This window comes from Artemia sp. Qi Xiang Cuo, chromosome 9, assembly GCF_049724085.1.
Source record: "Artemia sp. Qi Xiang Cuo chromosome 9, ASM4972408v1, whole genome shotgun sequence".
Classification (NCBI taxonomy): Eukaryota; Metazoa; Arthropoda; class Branchiopoda; order Anostraca; family Artemiidae; genus Artemia; species Artemia sp. Qi Xiang Cuo.
The window spans coordinates 44,125,681-44,143,309 of NC_142802.1; the positions used below are offsets into that span (position 1 = coordinate 44,125,681).

At 35.3% G+C, this 17,629-nt stretch overlaps 1 protein-coding gene across 1 annotated transcript in view; it reads left to right on the forward strand.

Annotated features, from left to right (window-relative positions):
- Positions 1-6,824: 6,824 nt before the first annotated feature.
- The window catches only part of Hacd2 (3-hydroxyacyl-CoA dehydratase 2), a 70,932-nt gene continuing 60,127 nt past the window's right edge, over positions 6,825-17,629 (forward strand). Inside the window, exon 1 of the mRNA XM_089094050.1 lies at positions 6,825-6,950. Within this exon, the coding sequence (XP_088950176.1) occupies positions 6,870-6,950 (81 nt within the window). The 5' untranslated portion in view covers positions 6,825-6,869. The remainder of the gene's footprint in view (positions 6,951-17,629) is intronic.

Genomic DNA, 17,629 nt, shown 5'->3' on the forward strand with positions numbered 1-17,629 from the left:
CACTCCCCTTTCGTGTCCCCATATCTCTGCCCCATAACGTATAGCATCAGGTTCTATTCTACTTGCAAAAATACGCTGGGATGCTAACATTTCGAACAAACGTCACAACATCAACAAAAAAAATTATATATTTATATAATAGTAATGAGTATATAATAGTTTAGAAACAAATTTCGGCTATATATTTGCACACCAGGGGGGTGGGGTAAAGCCTAGCATATATTAAATACGTAACCTAACCTTGTTACCTTTTCCCCAAAAAAAAACTAAAGTTTTAAAATTTTGGATGTTGTGACGGTTGGTGGTTCTGACGAACTTTTTTGTCGATGTTATGACGGATTTTGTGGATTTCCTGACGGTTGGATGTTATGTCGCCTTCCCAATACGCTTTTGTAGCTTGATATCCTTTGCTCCTATATCTTTAACACAGCTCTTTAAGAATATGCCAGTTAAACTTTTACCTTTACTTGACATTAGAGGTATGTTTCTTGTTCACTTACCATTTGAAACAAATCTACAGCCTAGGTAACCATGCTCCTTCACTACTTTTATAACTCACCTCCGTAATTAAAATTTTCTTCAGATGTCTTCGCTCCCCTTGCAAAAACCATTACCGCTGACTTCTTTAGGTTTCAAACCAGTCTCTTTTCCTTAAAATACTTTTCTACGCTCTTTTATTTGCATATTCTCTCTAATATTTGCCAATAAAGCTATATCATCGGCGTACAAAAGTGCGGAAATTTTTTTTTTTTTTCAAATAATTACTGTTCACTTACTTTCCTTTTCCTTAAATAGCTTTTCAATGTCATTAATGTACAACGAAAATAACTTGGGTGACAAAGTACAACGTTGTTTAACCCCTAACTTGCTAAATATTTCCCTCGATGTTTCCTTACCAACCCGAATTACAAACTTTACCGTTAAATACATTTGTATTAAAATTCGCACAGACTGACGCGGCAATTCTAAATTAATCAAACAACGCATGGGAATTTACCTATTTACACTATCGAAAGCACTTTTTATATGTATGTATGATATACGCTGGAAATGCGACGTACCACACATTACATTTGCATAAATATTCCATGTATCTTAAATGATTTAAAGGAAATGGTATTTGGATAAGAATATAATCTGAGCACAAGAAACATGATAATGAACTTGCTTATGAAAAATAGATCACGTATGCTTTGGGAGAGCTCAAGGACCGAGCGTAGCGAGGGGAGGGAAATGACTTCCGGCTGTATTTGCGAATGCTGAAGCGGTCAATCAAAGCGAAGAGAGGAGACATCGTTATGCTGTATTTTGAGGGCTGAAGGCTCGAGTAAAGCTACATAAGCATATACTAGTGCCCTATAAAGTCCATAATATAAGCATATAAAGTCCTTGGCTAATGGAGCCAGGTCCAGGTGCGCCATCAAAGTTTAGTTTTTATCAATGTTTTAGAAGTTTTTATTACACATGACTGTTAATCTAAAGTAATACTTATTATTAGATATTGCAACACCAATCCGCCTAAAGCCAACGAAACTGCGTACGATCTTCTTCCATAACGACTTATTCAAAGCTTCTCTCTTTGCCTCCTGCCATCAATTTCGAATTTTCTTTAAATCCTCTCTTATTGCCACTTTCTATACCTTTTGGGGATGGGACGTCCTGCTTTTCGTTGGACCCTAGATGGATGACCAAAAACATAATTTTTGTGCTTCTCGTCCGTGAAATGTGGGCTAACCATCTTAACCATTATTTCGTTATAGCCCTAGAAAGTGGGGCTGAATTGCTGCTTATTGTTTGATATGCAGTCAGTGAAAAGAGTGCCTAAAACTATCCTTAGAAGTCCTCCAGGAAATATTTAGCAAATCTCTCAGACTTTTGGACCACCCAAGTTTCAGAGCCTAACTTGACAGCTGTTAGTACCGTAGCTTCTGATATTCTGATCTTAATTCGCCGACTTATCTTCATATTCTTAAAAGTAATTTCAACTGCGAAAAAAATACCCCGTACATTAGCTAATCTTCTTTTTGATTATTCACTGCATCCAAAATCTTTACTATTAATACTGATCGATTTGCTCGGTTCCTAACATCACCTCTTTACTCTCATTTATTCATAGTCAAAGCGATGCAATCTTCTTTACACTAGTTTTCAAACCTATTTTGGTGCCATCTTTTAACATTAATTCATTTTCGCTAATATTATCATCTAGGAAACTCAAATTATCTGCACCATCTAAATCTACAATTTTGGCTTTTTCGTTTGATACTATGCTCTCCCATAGCATATGCCATATTCCTTAGGACAAATCCCATCATGAAAATTCATCTGGACATGGATAGGATACGCCAATGCTTTGCTCAAGTTTCCACACTTAACTAACTACTAAACTCGCTTCCTACCTCATCCCACGCAATATTATTCTCATATAGTACACATTACTATATTCCTTGTATAGTACACATTATCATGTGTACTATACAAGGATCAAATGCCTGTTCATAATTTTTTAAACGGGGGAGGGTGTTTTTTATATAGACTCTTCAGTTATTATTAATCTAGTAGTGAAGATTTGTTTGAATAATTCTGTCCCCTCCTAAAACCACACTATATCTCTCAAAATTAATCTACAACATCTTTTGGTCTAATAATTATGATCATGTTATGTAATTTACTCCCAACTTAATCTAAGCTATTGCCTCTGTAATTACATCATTCATTCTTATCACCTTTTTCAAAAATAATTCATAATTTTCAATAATTGGTCTCCTGCAACTATTATTTTTCAAAAACTCAGTACCTGAGGCCTTACCTCTCTTTGGCTCCTTTAGTACTCTAACTTTACCTTTCAGAATGAATCTTCCTTCACTTCCAAATCGTCGAAAATTTATTCAGTCTACTTTACATAATTTCTTACATCTTTATCACAGTTTCACATATTCTCAAAACGTCCTACCCATCTATTATTATTCATGTTTCGTTTCCAAGTGCTCTCGGACAGTCCCTCGCCAGTTCTCAACTTGGAGTCTATCAACGCTACCTGGACCTGGAAGGTAAGGAAGGTAATTTGCATTCCTAATTTCAGTTCTAAATCGGCCTTAGACAGGACTTGTTTGCTTCTGGTGAGGTTTCCAATTTTCTGTTGTCACCTGGATGCTTCCCACAGTTTTTAGCTGAAGAGCTGTGTTGTCATGTTTAACTTCCGGGAATAGAACTCCTTATGAGCCGTCTCTATTTATGTTGATGCTGAAATTGCATCATAGAGACATAAAGAGAGCTAGCCTTATTTGTTGTATTTTCTCAGATGAGAATAGTGTCTCCTGGGATTTTGGAATCAGCTTGATAACTATACCATCATGGATTGTTTTTTCTATAGTTTGTTGAGCAGAGCAAGGGAATAGATTGTTAGGTTGTTCGATATTCAACCTCTAGGGTTTGTAATGGATGGATCTGATTTTAACATTCAATTAAGAAAAAGGGCCAAATAAATATAAGCCATTAAATGTAACAGGTAAATCAACCAAAATACTTGAACAAATAGAAAAAAAGATAATAGCCATAGTCTTACTCGAAATCTGCGATTCCCAAACTTTTTTTTCTCATAGACTACTTTTAAATATTTCGCTGATTGTGGTGAACTCACTATAGCCACATTTTCTTCCATATTCCAAAACTCGACACAAAAATTTGAAGATTAAAACTAACTAAGGAAATTTGCGCTGTGGCTGAGTTCCAACCAAATTAACAGTTTTCGAAAAAAGAAATTGGGAATTGGTTGGCTAATTAATTAATTCATTGTGCTTTGAGTGCATGTGAAAAAATTAAAGTTGGCGAATCAAAAAAGTGATTCCATTCAACTTTAAAAATTTTGAAATGTACCTATAGCACCAGAAACCAATCAATCCTTGCTTATTTTATTTGAACCCCCCCCCCCATGTGCAGTGGTAAAATGAAATAAAAATATTATATTTTCTTCTGTTTCATTTATTAAAAAAATAATTATTACACTATTGTTTTATTGTTGTTGCAGTGGTAGCTGCAACCTAGTAAAGGACGAACCAGAGTCCATGGCAACAAAGAAAGCCTGAAACCTAAGAACGGTGTCGGATCAAAGCAAAAAGTACACCATTTGAATTCCCTTGGCCGAAAACCCTGTACAGGAAACTTACAGTCCTTTGGCTTGAACAACAAGGAAAATCCCGTTTTTGCATGAGAATCGCCATCAATGTTCTCTTTTTCTCCGCAGCTAGCAAGGTGTTGGAACATCATAGAGAGCTGTTTTTAGAGTTCATGTTGAAGGAAGTTGCAACATTTATTCGCTTTTGTAATTAATGAAACATAAAATCAAGCCTGAAGTGGTAGCTACAACAAAGGTGAAATATCTGGAGAAATGCAAAATTGAAGGACGGAGAAAAAAGAAGAAGACAAGGGCAACAAAAAGTGAAAACAAAAAAAAGACCACTGTCACTAAAAGAAGGTGAAAATAAGAAGTAGAAAAGTTGACATAAAGACATGTTGGGAAGAAAAGAAGGAAGGCAATCACATTAAATTGTGAAAGTAATTATTTTCATACTTTATATTGAAGACCGAACTCTAGCCCACAGTAACAGAAACATTAAAATAAAATGTAAATTCTGAAAAAAAAACTGAATCATCATATACATGATGATGCAACACACGCATGTTGTGTCAAGATAATATAACTGGAGTATATTTTGTCAAGTAGCTTCTCTGGTGTATGATGTCATATTTGAGTGACTGTGCTGTCTGATTCAATGCGGTTCGTTTTTTACTATTCCAACTAAAAAAAGCTGAAGGTTTTTCTTGTGTGCAATATTCCTTATCTTCATTATATGGTGAAAATTATATTGTAATATAATGACTGTCGTCATATAATGAAAATTAAATATTACTAATGTGACTTCTACAACGACAATCGCAAAATACTCATAATTTCAAACGCGAGAGATATCCTTGATGTGTCTGAAGTAAATTTGGCCCTTTTTTGTCCACTGGTTTGTAACGAGACTAAAACTGTTTTTTTTTTAGAACAGATATGACGAGAGAAATACTCTTCAAAAGCTTTTTCGGAATTCCTCACTGTCCAGGATATTTTGGGGGTATTTCTACCTGCATTCCAAATGTTTGACACCTTTTTTTTAATTTCACCTTCAGCTCGTCATTTGTGCCATGTTCGACTTGCTCCTTTTATAATATCACGTTCTCCACTTCTGTTTCATCAAATGGATTTTGATCTATAATAGAATTCTCACATACAGAATATCTTCAAATATGAGTTCGAAGTCATCCTACAGGGGAAAAATATGTTGAATGTTTCGACTTTTCCTCTGTCGAAATTTCGTGCCAACAAATATTTTGCTTCATAAATCCAAATTTTACAAGAAAAGGGGAAATTACATTATTTTTATTAAATTGAGGCTATCCTTTTGTAAGTTAATGTCATTAATTTTTTTGAGCAAATCTGTCAGATACGTGATGTCTGCCTTCAAATTAATGTGGCTTGCTTTTAAATCTGGGTGTTTACCTTCCAGAAACTCTAAAACTGACTCAAAAAGTGAGTAAAATATTATTAAACCTACATCTTTCGACAAACAGCGTACTTCAGTATGTAAAAGCAGCCACTAGAAGTCTTCATCCTTTTCTTCGCACAGTTATACTAAGAAATGCGTATTCAATGCATTGGGTCTTATTTTATCATTCACAAATTAAAGCGATTGGTAAAATCTATCGTTCAAATTTTTGCCATTTGGTGTTTTTTGTGGATGACACAATGAATTGCAGTTACCTCTAGTATAAATCTTTTAAAATGGCTTATAAACCCACGATACCACCCGACTATTGTAAGGGCTCCATCTGTTACCATCGAAATGAAGTTTGTGAACGGAATCGATTTTTCTTTTAAAAAATTACTCAAGATATTAAATATTGATAAATCTTTACTGCCAGTCTCCGAAGTTTCAGTGAATAATTGATCTTCGTGGTTTTTTTCGTCCATGACTAATCGAACGTGTGTCAATAATAATGCTTCATTGCCGGATAAAAGCCGGAGCCGGATCATTGCCGGAGTTGTTTGCAGGTAATTACACAAGAAACCTTTAATATCAGCACTCATTTTATCAATATGGCTTTTTATAGTGTTGTTGCTCAGAGGAATTTTTTCGAGAATGTTAAATTGAGGTTTGTGCAGAAAAGTTTTTTAAACCTCTTTAACAGCGGCTAAAATCAATTGTTCTCAAGCGGTTTGCGGTTTTCCAGATTTCGCTATTAGTATTTTTCGTTTTGAAATCTTGAAAATAAACGAGTAAAGTTTATTCTTGGCACTCGTATCTATATTGATGAAGAATTAAACAAGTTCATGCGAAACTTTAAGCACACGCACCACCAATTCTATTTCGTCCCTTTGTAAGTCTCGACACATTGTACCGACTATGGAATATACAAGTTTTATATATAACGGTTAATGAGCTTCTTAAAATATCATTTACCTATATCGATAAGGAAAGCCAAGTCAAAATTTTGATTCTTAACTGTCTAAGCGAAATAAAGTTTGTGGAACCCTACTTGCGAATTGTGAACCCCAATTTATTTTTGTCATGCCGACGTTGAACGTAGACCCCTGTCGAGTCTCCCGTGGACCCCTGGGAGTCCGTCTGGACTACTTTGGGAATCAGTGCTCTAAATTATAGTAAAAAAGAGAATTATTTGTATCTATGTTGAAACTGTTTTCGCAATTTTTGAACTTTCAATTTTTTGCTGGTCCTCATCTTCCTGATATGCTCTTATTAAAGCAAAATAGAATAGTATTTATAGATGCCACTATTTAGCAAGGACTTTAAACATAAAAACTCAACATGGTTGCACTAAATCCTATAGTTTATTGGGCTCAAAATCAGAAAGATATATTTCTCAAAGTTGAACTGAGGGATGTAAAGGTGATTGTACAGGTTCTTTTTGATAAAATCCTAGGTGAGGTACTTTTTGCCATCTTGAGAAGCAAATGAGACTAACAGGAATTAGGCCTATTCTAGGCTAAACTCTGCCCTTGGAAGACATTTTGAAGCTTTTTATCACACTCTTGGTTCTTTTTTTGGTTAAATTCTACTTGTTTAATATCTACGAAATCATATTATTGAGTTAGGACAAAAGTGAATACACCATTCGATGCCTTTTTTTATGCTGATTATGAATATAATAGGCCTAAGAATTTCTGGTCAATATATACGAAATCATATTATTGAGTTAGGACTATAGTGAATAAACCATTTGATGCCTTTTTTTATGCTGATTGCGAATATAATAAGCATATCTATCGTAGATGTATTTCAGCCCCCCCCCCCCTTTATATGGCAACTCATGGTTAGGTTTGGTTAGGTATAGCCTATATAGGGGGGGGGGGGCTGAAATACATTTCCGATATATAGGCTATACCTAACCCAACCTAACCTAACCCTGAATTGGCATATATAGGGGGGGGGGGGCTGAAATTCATTTCCGATAGAAATGCTTATTATATTCGTAATCAGCATAAAAAAATGGCATCGAATGGTGTATTCACTTTAGTCCTAACTCAATAATATGATTTCGTATATATTTACCAGCATTTCTATCGGAAATGGGTTTAAGCACCCCCCCCCTATATGGGCCAATTCAGGGCTAGGGTAGGTTGGGTTAGGTTAGGTATAGCCTATATAGAGGGGGGGGGGGCTGAAATTAAATTATAAGAGAAAAGATTATTATATTCGTAATCAGCCTAAAAAAATGTATTGAATTGTGAATTCACTTTATTACTAACTGAATAATATGATTTCATAGATATTGACCTTCTACTTTAGCTACTTTTGGCTATCTTGGAAAGGGATTGGGTTAGAAAAATGAAACTTTCAGGAATGAGTCTACAGGCTAAAGTATGGATCAATATTTACCAAATCATATTATTGAGTAATGACTAATGTGAATATACCACTTGATGCCCTTTTTTAACATACTCTTTACAAATATAATAATAATTTATTTGCAATCAATTCAGGTTATATTTTTTCACCGTTGGGGGGTAGGGGGTTATTTTTTTTGTGATTCCACTTAGAGGTACTTTTAAACTTTCAACCCCCCCCCCCCCAATGTGCAAATATATACCCTGAACTGGTATATATGGGGTGGGGGCTAAAATTCATTTCCAACAAAAATGATTATTAGGCCTATATTTGTAAAGAACAAAAAAAAGGCATCAAGTGGTATATTGATTTCTTTTTTAAGTCAATAATATGATTTTGTAGATATTGACCAAAGTATGTCCTGTGAAGGTATCTTGAAATACCTACCTCCACTCCTTCTCCCTCTAGAGGATCCTGACCTTTGATGACCTTTAAAAATTTGTGTGGTATGAAATTGAAACCTTGCAAAATAGATCTTCTGCTTAAATGAAGTATGACAAAATTGTTTTCAGCTTCACAACTTTTCTCAATCCCAATATATAAGGTTTTAAAGATATGTAAATACATTTCCAAAATTTTTGAGATAAAACATTGATAGCCTATGGCTTGAAATTCTACTCAAATAACAGGAATTGCATTTTCAGAAGTAAAGCCAGAGAAAAAGAAACTGATAACTGAAAATTAAGGTAAAATGTTGTTCTGTCAAAATTTCAACAGGTATACACCTGTCATGCAGGCAAATTTCAGGTCCCTCTAGAGAGAGGAGTGGAGGTAGCTGCTTCAAAATACCTTCCCAGGACATACTTTAGCCTGTACACCCATCCCTGAAAGTTTCATTTTCCTAACCAAACCCCTTTCCAAAATAACCAAAAGTAGCTAAAGTAGAATTTTACCCTTTTTTTAATGGCTGGCCCCCACAGAGAAAAACACTTTGAAGTTGTAGAAACTACTGTTCTTTAAAAGTTCTAATACTCTCTTGTATGATTTCCAAAATTGCATCACTTTATTCACCCCAGTTCCCCCCAATGTTAAAATATAAAGCTCAAATTATTTTTAAGTTCTGGTAAAGCCTCTTACTACTGGTAGAGCTCTAGTTTAGGGGCTTTTTGATATCCAGGAAAACAGTTGAGTTAAATGAGTAAAGCTTTCAGGAATGAATCAAGGGCCTAAAATATAGGCTACCCTGGGAAGTGGGAAGGCTCTGTCAAACTAATATCTCTTTTTTTTTCTAGGGCTTAGAATATTATATGTTAATTTTAGGTTGTCTATTCAATTTTTTTTCATTGGTTTTAGTTTTTTTTTTTTTTTTTTTTTTTTTTTTTAATACTATTCCTATTGTTTAAGTAGAATTTTAAGCCATATAAGACTTTTTGAAATAATGATCCTGTTTTGTTGGTCATAGTTTGTGAGTCTAGTACCAATCTCTACATTTATGCCAGCATTTTGCAGTAGTTAATATTATATACTATTTACAATGCCACCAAAGAGACCCCAAAAAGGGAACAGACAATTGTACTGCTTGTGACTGTAATTTGAATAGGAAATCAGACACAATGAACTGCCATGTTTGTAAAAAGTGTGGTTGTGTAGTGACTGCCTAGATATAAGTGAACCTGAGTACAATCTTCTCCCAAAAATGACCAGACATTTGGGCTGTGAATACAAGTGTCCAGTTTGCAAAGGTAGCACCAGATCTGGCATTAGCAAAGCCCAAATTCAGAACAAAGCTAAGTTAAAGCAAGACATTGGCAATAAAAGTTCATAAATTTTGAAACACATGTTGCATCCTTAGAGCAAGCTTCTGGTGCCCCAACTAATCCCAATCTGCTTTGTAAATTAGTTGAGTCTGAAGTGAGGCTTCAAATTTGAGTCTGAAGACAGTCTTAATTATCAATTAGAAAGCCAATTGAAGGGGCTTATCATTTAGCACAGAGATCATCAAAGACAAAAGTTTAATGTTGTTGTGTTTGGTGTTGCTCTAAAGCCAAATGATGAACAGTTTATATGTGAGTTCCTGCAGCATGAATACAGTCTCTCAAATGTTAAGATTTCTAATGTGCACTGACTGATAAGCTTGGGCAAACTTCCTGGGGTTGGCACAAGTACCCAAAATACACTCTCCTGTCATGTTCTCTGTTGCTGACTTCAGAACAAAAAAATAAAATGATTTTACCAAAAAAAGAGCTGGACAAATACAGTTCCATGATGATGTTTCCATAGTAGACCATATGAAAAGAGCATAGCTTTACAAGGAAATCCATTCCAGACAAGAAAATGGTAAAGGAGATCTAGTAATCCAAAAAAATAAGATTGTGTCAAAAACTCTGGGGCATGCAGCATCAGCTGCAATGCAAATAAACTAGCTGATTCTCAGTTACCTGTATATAGCCCTTGCTCTAGTGAAATTTTTTAGATGTTAGTACCAGTATTTATGATGGACAGTCAGATAAACTTATTACAGTGCTAGATCATACACTTCTAATTCTGATGACCCTGTGAGTTTTCAACCCAATGCTGTAAATGACCTTAAATTGCAGCTAGGAGCAATCTAAGGATTTCTCCTTGTAGAGCTCCAGAATGCTGACTAGTTGTATTCAAGTTTCACTGATGACCTGGTGCTGTTCCATCTTCAGTAGAATCCGAATTGATTTTACACTTTTTGGAAGAACACTCATCATCTAACCTTTGTTTAAAAACATCACTGGACTCAGCAGTAACTGTTTCATTATATAGTTTCTTCCAATTGTTGACAATACCTGTTGAGAAAAATTTAGTACAGACTTTAGCAATTGTAAACTGTTTGACAAGTTTCAGGTGATGATCTTTAGTTTTTGAATTGGTATCCACAGTAGGGAATAATCCTAGGAGAATATTAGCCCTTAATAACTTAAAGGCTAAAATAGCATCCCCTCTATTTCTCCTGTAAAAAAGTGTAGAGAGATTCAGCTTTGATAGTCTTAAAGGATAGGAAAGCTCTAGTATGCCAGATATCACTTTAGTAGCATGTCTCTGCACATCTTCAAGAACTTTATGTGTTTTTTAAAATATGGAGAGGCAAGAGACATTCCAACTTCAAGTTTAGGATGTGCAAGTCCCTTATAAAGAAGACTGATGACTTTAGGGTAATGAGAGGAAATAGTACACTTAATCAGTCCCAAGGTCAAACTAGCCCCAGCAGCAGATCTCTTAGCATGATTACTGAATTTTAGTTCATTGTCAATAGTGACACCTAGATCTTGCTCATTATTTATAGAGGAGAGTGGGTGGCCTAAGAAAAAATAAGAGCAGCAAGGATTCAGTTTGCCAAAGTGAATGATACTGCACTTGGCAACATTGAATTCAAGAAGCCAAGCCTCAGCCCATTGACCCAGCAGTTGAAGATCATTTTGTAGAAGGGCATGATCTTCACAGGACAAAGCTGGTCCAAGAAGCTTCAGGTGATCTGCATAAAGAGTTGATTTACTGCTGATAATGGAAGGAGCATCATTGATGAAGATATTAAATAGTGTAGGACCCAAGACACTTCCCTAAGCAATTCCACTCAGAACATGCATTGAGGATGAAAGAATATGATTACCAGAGTCATCAAATAACTGAACACATTGATTGTGCAAATAAAGAAAATCAAGGATCCAGAGCAGGGATTTCTCTTCAAGCTTTACTGCATGTAATTCAATTGCAAGTTGATTGTGACACACTTTGTCAAAAGCTTTAGAAAGTAGAATCAAGTAGAATCATGTCAGCAGGCACCCTAATATCAAACAACTTGGTGAAGTTATCACATGATTCAAGGAGATTGGTCTCAACAGATCTTGCAGAACAAAAGCCATGTTGTGAACTGTGTAAAACATTGTTTGCTTCAAGGTGTTTAACAACTGCAGAATTGATTATTCTTTCAAGAACCTTAACAACTGCTGATGGGTTGATAATTTTCAGCAAGGTCTTTTCTACCTTTTTTTAAAAATAGGTATGATATCTGCAGTTTTCTAGTCCTGAGGTAGTCTAGAAAGTTTTAATGGTAATTTGAATAGCAGGGAAAGAGGTTGATACAAAACTGTACAACATTCATGTAGTATACATGGGTGAATGCCATCTGGGCCAGCAGATTTATTCAGTTTGAGGGATGTGAGTTCCTTTAGAACCAAAGTATCTGTAATCAGAATTGGTTCCATATTATGTGATACATCATATAAAGGAGGTGTAGGATATACAATACTGGAGTTGAACAAAAAATACAAAGAGAAATATTAGTTGAAAATTTCAACTTTCAGTTCAGGATCAGTGACTGATTTACTATTGTGCAGGATATCTGGGATTGTGCATCTGCTGCTACATTTTTGAGTGGCATAACACCAGAAAGATTTAGGGTTATCCTCAACTTCCTTAGCCAGTTTTTCCTCAAACCTTCTCTTCAACTCCTTTATTTGGTTTGTTGTTTGATTATGAAAGGATTTGAAGACTACACATGAATAACAGTAATTAATTGTTTAGCACTAGTGCTCAAGGCACCCATGGTAAAAATAGTGCATTGCAAATTGTTTTTAGTAATGTTGACTGCTTAATCTCAAAATTACAGGAAATTAAGTGTGCAGCATCTACCAGCAGGGTGGATGCTTATGCTTTTTGTGAAATTAAGTCAAAGTAGACAGGTATTCACCAGAATGATACTCAGATACAATTACTTGGATATAAATTGTACTCCAACCTAAGTAAACATGACAGAAGAAGTATATCCATTTGTGTAAGGAACTCAGTTAAGGTAGGGCACATTGACATTAATTCTGATTGTAAACCATATGTAGAACAAGTATGGATAACTGTTGACCTGGCTTGTGAGCCCTTGAGAATTGGTTGCATTTTTAGAAGCCCTAGCTCCCCCATCTTTGAAGATTTCCTCCTTGCTTTAACTAATTCAATAGCAGTGAATACCAAGATGTGCAGGAGTGGGATTGTGGTTGGTGATTTTAACCTCCCATTAGTTCAATGGATAGATGTTTGTGGTCACTCCACAAGTGATTCTATTATGCCATTGCTTGAATGTCTAAAAAACTTTCTTCATATCAGACTGTAAATTTTCCAACTAGATATAGGAATGGTCAAATGGGTTCATTGCTAGATCTTGTTCTAATTAGCAACCTTGAGTCAGTCTTGAGTATGTACCACTCAGTGCAAGTGACCATATTGTCATAAGCTATAGGTTTAGACTATACCCAAAAAATTATTATTTAGAAAACATGTATATACAGATAATAGTCTAATCCAAAAACAACTAGCAGAAAGCAGTTGATCCTTTATTGATGGAATGAGTGTAGAAAATTCATGGTGTGCAATTAAAAGTTTATTGCTTGATGTTATCAATAGACATTCATCTACAAAGCAGATACACAAACCCGAAACACTCCCATTTATGTCAAAGGAATTAAAAATGGCCAGGAACTGAAAAAAAAAGTTTTGGAGGTTGCATTTGTAGAATGTAAATAATGCAGTTCATTACAAAAGATACAAACAAGCATGCAACTAGGTGAGGAATATTTCTAGAAAGATTTCAGAGCTGTATGAGGAGGTAGTAGCTTCCTCAGATAAATCAAATCCTAACAATAACTCCAAGATACTTCACCTATCTTTTCAGGTAGATCTGATGGTCATAAATTCTTAGAGCAAAAATGGCTTGCAATTTCCCCTTTTTTTGTGAAAACTACCACCTCACTCCTATCAGGAGCTAATTGTAGTTCATGTCTTTGCAACCAGATTTAGATTTTGTTCAACATGTGTTGTCCTACTTCCAACAGGGTTATAAATCATTTTGCTCTCTGAAGGGATGCTAGATCATCAGCATATGCCTGGATATATCTGGAATGTTGCTGTAAAAGCCACCACATCTATGGGAGCTTACTCCCCCCTGAAGGGCATTCCTTATGAGAAGTTTTGATCGTTTAATTCTTTTCATCTATAAATCCACTTATTGATTTCTAAGCATGTGTAAGTTCCATTTATGAATGGATTGATCTGTTCTTCCATAGGTATTTCTATGGCTTCAAATGTGACATTATTGAATCTACCTTCTATATCTATGAAAATGCCCAGTGCATATTCCTTGTTCTCAAAGGCTTGCTCCAAGGGCGCCGGCAGAAAATTTTCTAGGGGGGGGGGGGGGGGCAGACGCGAAAGTAGCAGTGGTGGTTGGGTGACAGTGTAGGGGATTTAGGGCACCAAACCACAACTTTACCCCAAAGAGGATGAATTTACAATTGATTCAAATCCTGGGAAGCTAATTGATTTAAAAGTATCAATAGCTATATTTTAGGCTTCCCAGTTGCAAAAAGAGTAATGCCACACGGTGGCAGTACTGGATTCGACCAAGTTGATTCGCTTTATTTGTAACGAAATTAGGCTACGTTTGATGATCTGTAATTGCGTATTAGTTATAATGAGGGCGGTGAGTCATCGTTTAGGTGGGGGTAGGGTAGATTCCTATAAAAGTACATTTTAATGGACAAACTGCTTACTCTTCATGAGGCTTCAGATAAATTTTGAAAGAGGTAGGGGAGAGTAGGAATTAATTAAAATGTTTCTCTATACAGCTAATATGTTACATTCCAATATCTACTAGCACAGAGGTGGAAAAGCCAAGGCAGGTCATCATCAGCCCTGCCATGAAATTTCTTTGGGGTGGCAAATACTGCTAGGAGCTTAGTTTTCAGCAATTTTAAATGGTAATATTTTTCTTTTTCTATTTATATGAAGTACTTCAATGTATTTAAAAAAAAATATATGTAATGTTTTGATCGATATGGAAAACCTATTGTAGAGGTTGTGATGGCTTCAGTTATGTAGAAGATCAAATGTCTCACAAAATGTCCATCCATGCAAACAATAATACTCCTTTTCATCCAACCGAAATTCTTTAGTACGAGATCTCTGTTTGGATTTTGATGGGTAATCAAACATTTCATGGTAACAAATTGTAAGTAAGGAGCGACCCGGCTCAATAGTAACCAATACCCTAAAAAACGGAATTTTGATACCAATAGATGTATGAAAAGAATTGGCTTGTCATGCTGATTCCAAATATATAAGTTTCATTAAGTTTAGTCTTGCTGATGAAAAGCTACAAGCCTGAGAAAATTTTTGAAAAAAGGGGAAAGACCCTTTGAAGTCCTAGAATTTTAATGAAAATCACACCATCAGATTCACCATATCAAACAACCCTACTATAGAGGTTTCAATCTCATATCTGCAAAAATGTGGAATTAAATAGGAGAGGGCTCATTCTAACGGAAATGAAAAGTTCGAATGCCCGTTTTAAGTGACCAAAAAATTGGAGGGCAATTAGGCCCCCTCCCACGCCATTTTTTCCAAAATCGTTCGATCGAAATTTTGAGATATCATTTTTGTTCACCATAGTTGAAAGGCCCAATAACTATGTCTTTAGAGATAAAATGACCCCATATAGCCCCTAGGGAAAGGTTTTAAGTTATAAAATTTGCCCACTGTTTCATTTGTTATTGGGAGTATGCATACATTTTTCGGGTGGGGAGGACGAATTTTTTGCTGGGAGAATTTTCCATGCAGAGGGTAGTTTCCAGGGGATGAACTTTTCAGGGGAAATTTTACACTGGGTGAATTTGCCAGAATTCATATACTTTCTTTATATGTCTTGCTTTCTCTTTATCGATTCAATTTTACGCGTGAAGATGTCAAGGTAATCGTCTGGGATAAGTTTTCGCAAGGATTCAATGGTCCAGAGGATATTTCTATGGGGAGGGGGATTCTCCCGTGGAAGTGGAGCCAGGTATCCTGTCGTTATTAAAAAAACGATCAGAAAGTAAAAAAAATACAAGTTTTTTCAACTGAAAGTAAGGAGCAACATTAAAACTTAAAACGAAAAGATACTATTACGTATATGAGGGGGGTTGCCTTTCCTCAGCACCTCGCTCTTTAAACTCAAGCTTAAATATTGTCCCTTTAAATTTTTTAAAAACGACTACTGAAACACAAAGATCGTTTAATTACAACAATAAATAGTTTTTTTTAAAGTGCCGAAAAACTGTAGCGTGAAGAGCGACGTATTGAAGAGGGGGCAACCCCCCTCACATATGTAATAATTTCTGTTCTTTTTAAGTTTTAATCTTGCTCCTTACTTTCAGTTGAAAAAAATCTTTTTTTCTTTATTTCATGAAGCTTAGAGACAAAGACAATATAAAAATGAAAAAAGTAATTGATTACAAAGAATACACAAAACAATAGCCTACTTGTAGAAACTAAGATATAAACTCCCAGCATTCAGTTCTGTTTAGCAATGCCAAAGTGTTCGACGGATATTTTTTAAAAATGTCGACAATTTTAAACTTAGTTACAAAACAACAAAATATTTAATACCTTTAGACTCAGTGTTTATAAAAAGTAACGTATTATCAAAGTAGTTTGTTCAAAGTAAAACATTAAAACAAAGATTAAGAAAATGAAATAAAATTATTTAATTCAATTTTGAATACCAAAAGCCAATTTATTTGACACCTTTATACTTCATAACTGTAAACAACTAAATCTTTTTCAAAGTGACAACTAGATAAATACAATCACTCCTGGAAAAAAAATTATATTAAAACACAAAAACGTATCCGTTCAGGGGGAAAATACATAAATTCCCAGCATTTCGTTCAAAGGAAAGATTTCTGATTTTAGTGGCTTCATATATCAGCTCAAGGGTACTGTTGCAACGCAAGCAAAAGTTGATTGCATATTCTTACCGAAATTGCCCCTTATTAAGTTGTATTCCTCGTTTTTTCTATAATTATACAAACTTTCCTGTGTTCTAATAAGTGCACTAATTACTAATAAACTAATTCATATTTAGGATCACCATAAAAAGCAGAATTTGATTGAATGCTATCAATAGTTAGGCTCTTATACTTTTGTTATTGACAAGGATTGTTATCTACTTACCATTCATTACTATAAAGAATTTGATTTTTTTTGCTCCAACCTAATCATATAGAAAAATGTTTGTGGAAAACTTGTTAGGGGTCACTCAGTCACAAACCAAAACTTATATTTTTCCTTACTGAGGGTCAAAATCTATTGGCAGGCAGCCAAAAAACATTTCTTTCATGGTTTTTCCCTATTCTGCTTTCTTTCCTTTGGTTTCCTTATAATTACTTTATAGTCCCAAATTTCCAGGAGGAGGGTATGCCCCCCCCCACTTTCGGCGCCCTTGGCTTGCTCCACATGCCACATCAATGGGTGTTTTGGAGCTTCAGTGGAGCTTCCTACTTTGAATCCTGTTTGTTCTTTAGAAATCATGTCGTTGGTAACTGCATTACTTATCAGGCACCAATGAATAAGCCATCGCATTACTTTTAACTGAAAGGATGTTAAAGTGATCGTTCTGTATGACCAAGCGTTTGAATAATCTTACTTCCCTGGCTTTAGTATGAAAACGCCTCTTGCTTTTAGTAAGACCCAATGAACATAGTCCAAAGCAAGGTTTTGCTTTGTAATCCTAATACAATGAGATTAGGGCATTGGGAGCATTATGGGACATATCCTATCATCTGCAGGGGCTTTCTAAGGTTTTAAACCTTTCACAGCTTTTTTGACCCAATCCTGTCTTACTATTAGGGGTGCCAGCCTCTGTCCTAAGCTTAGGTTACTTTTATAGGTTGGCACAGCATTAATTT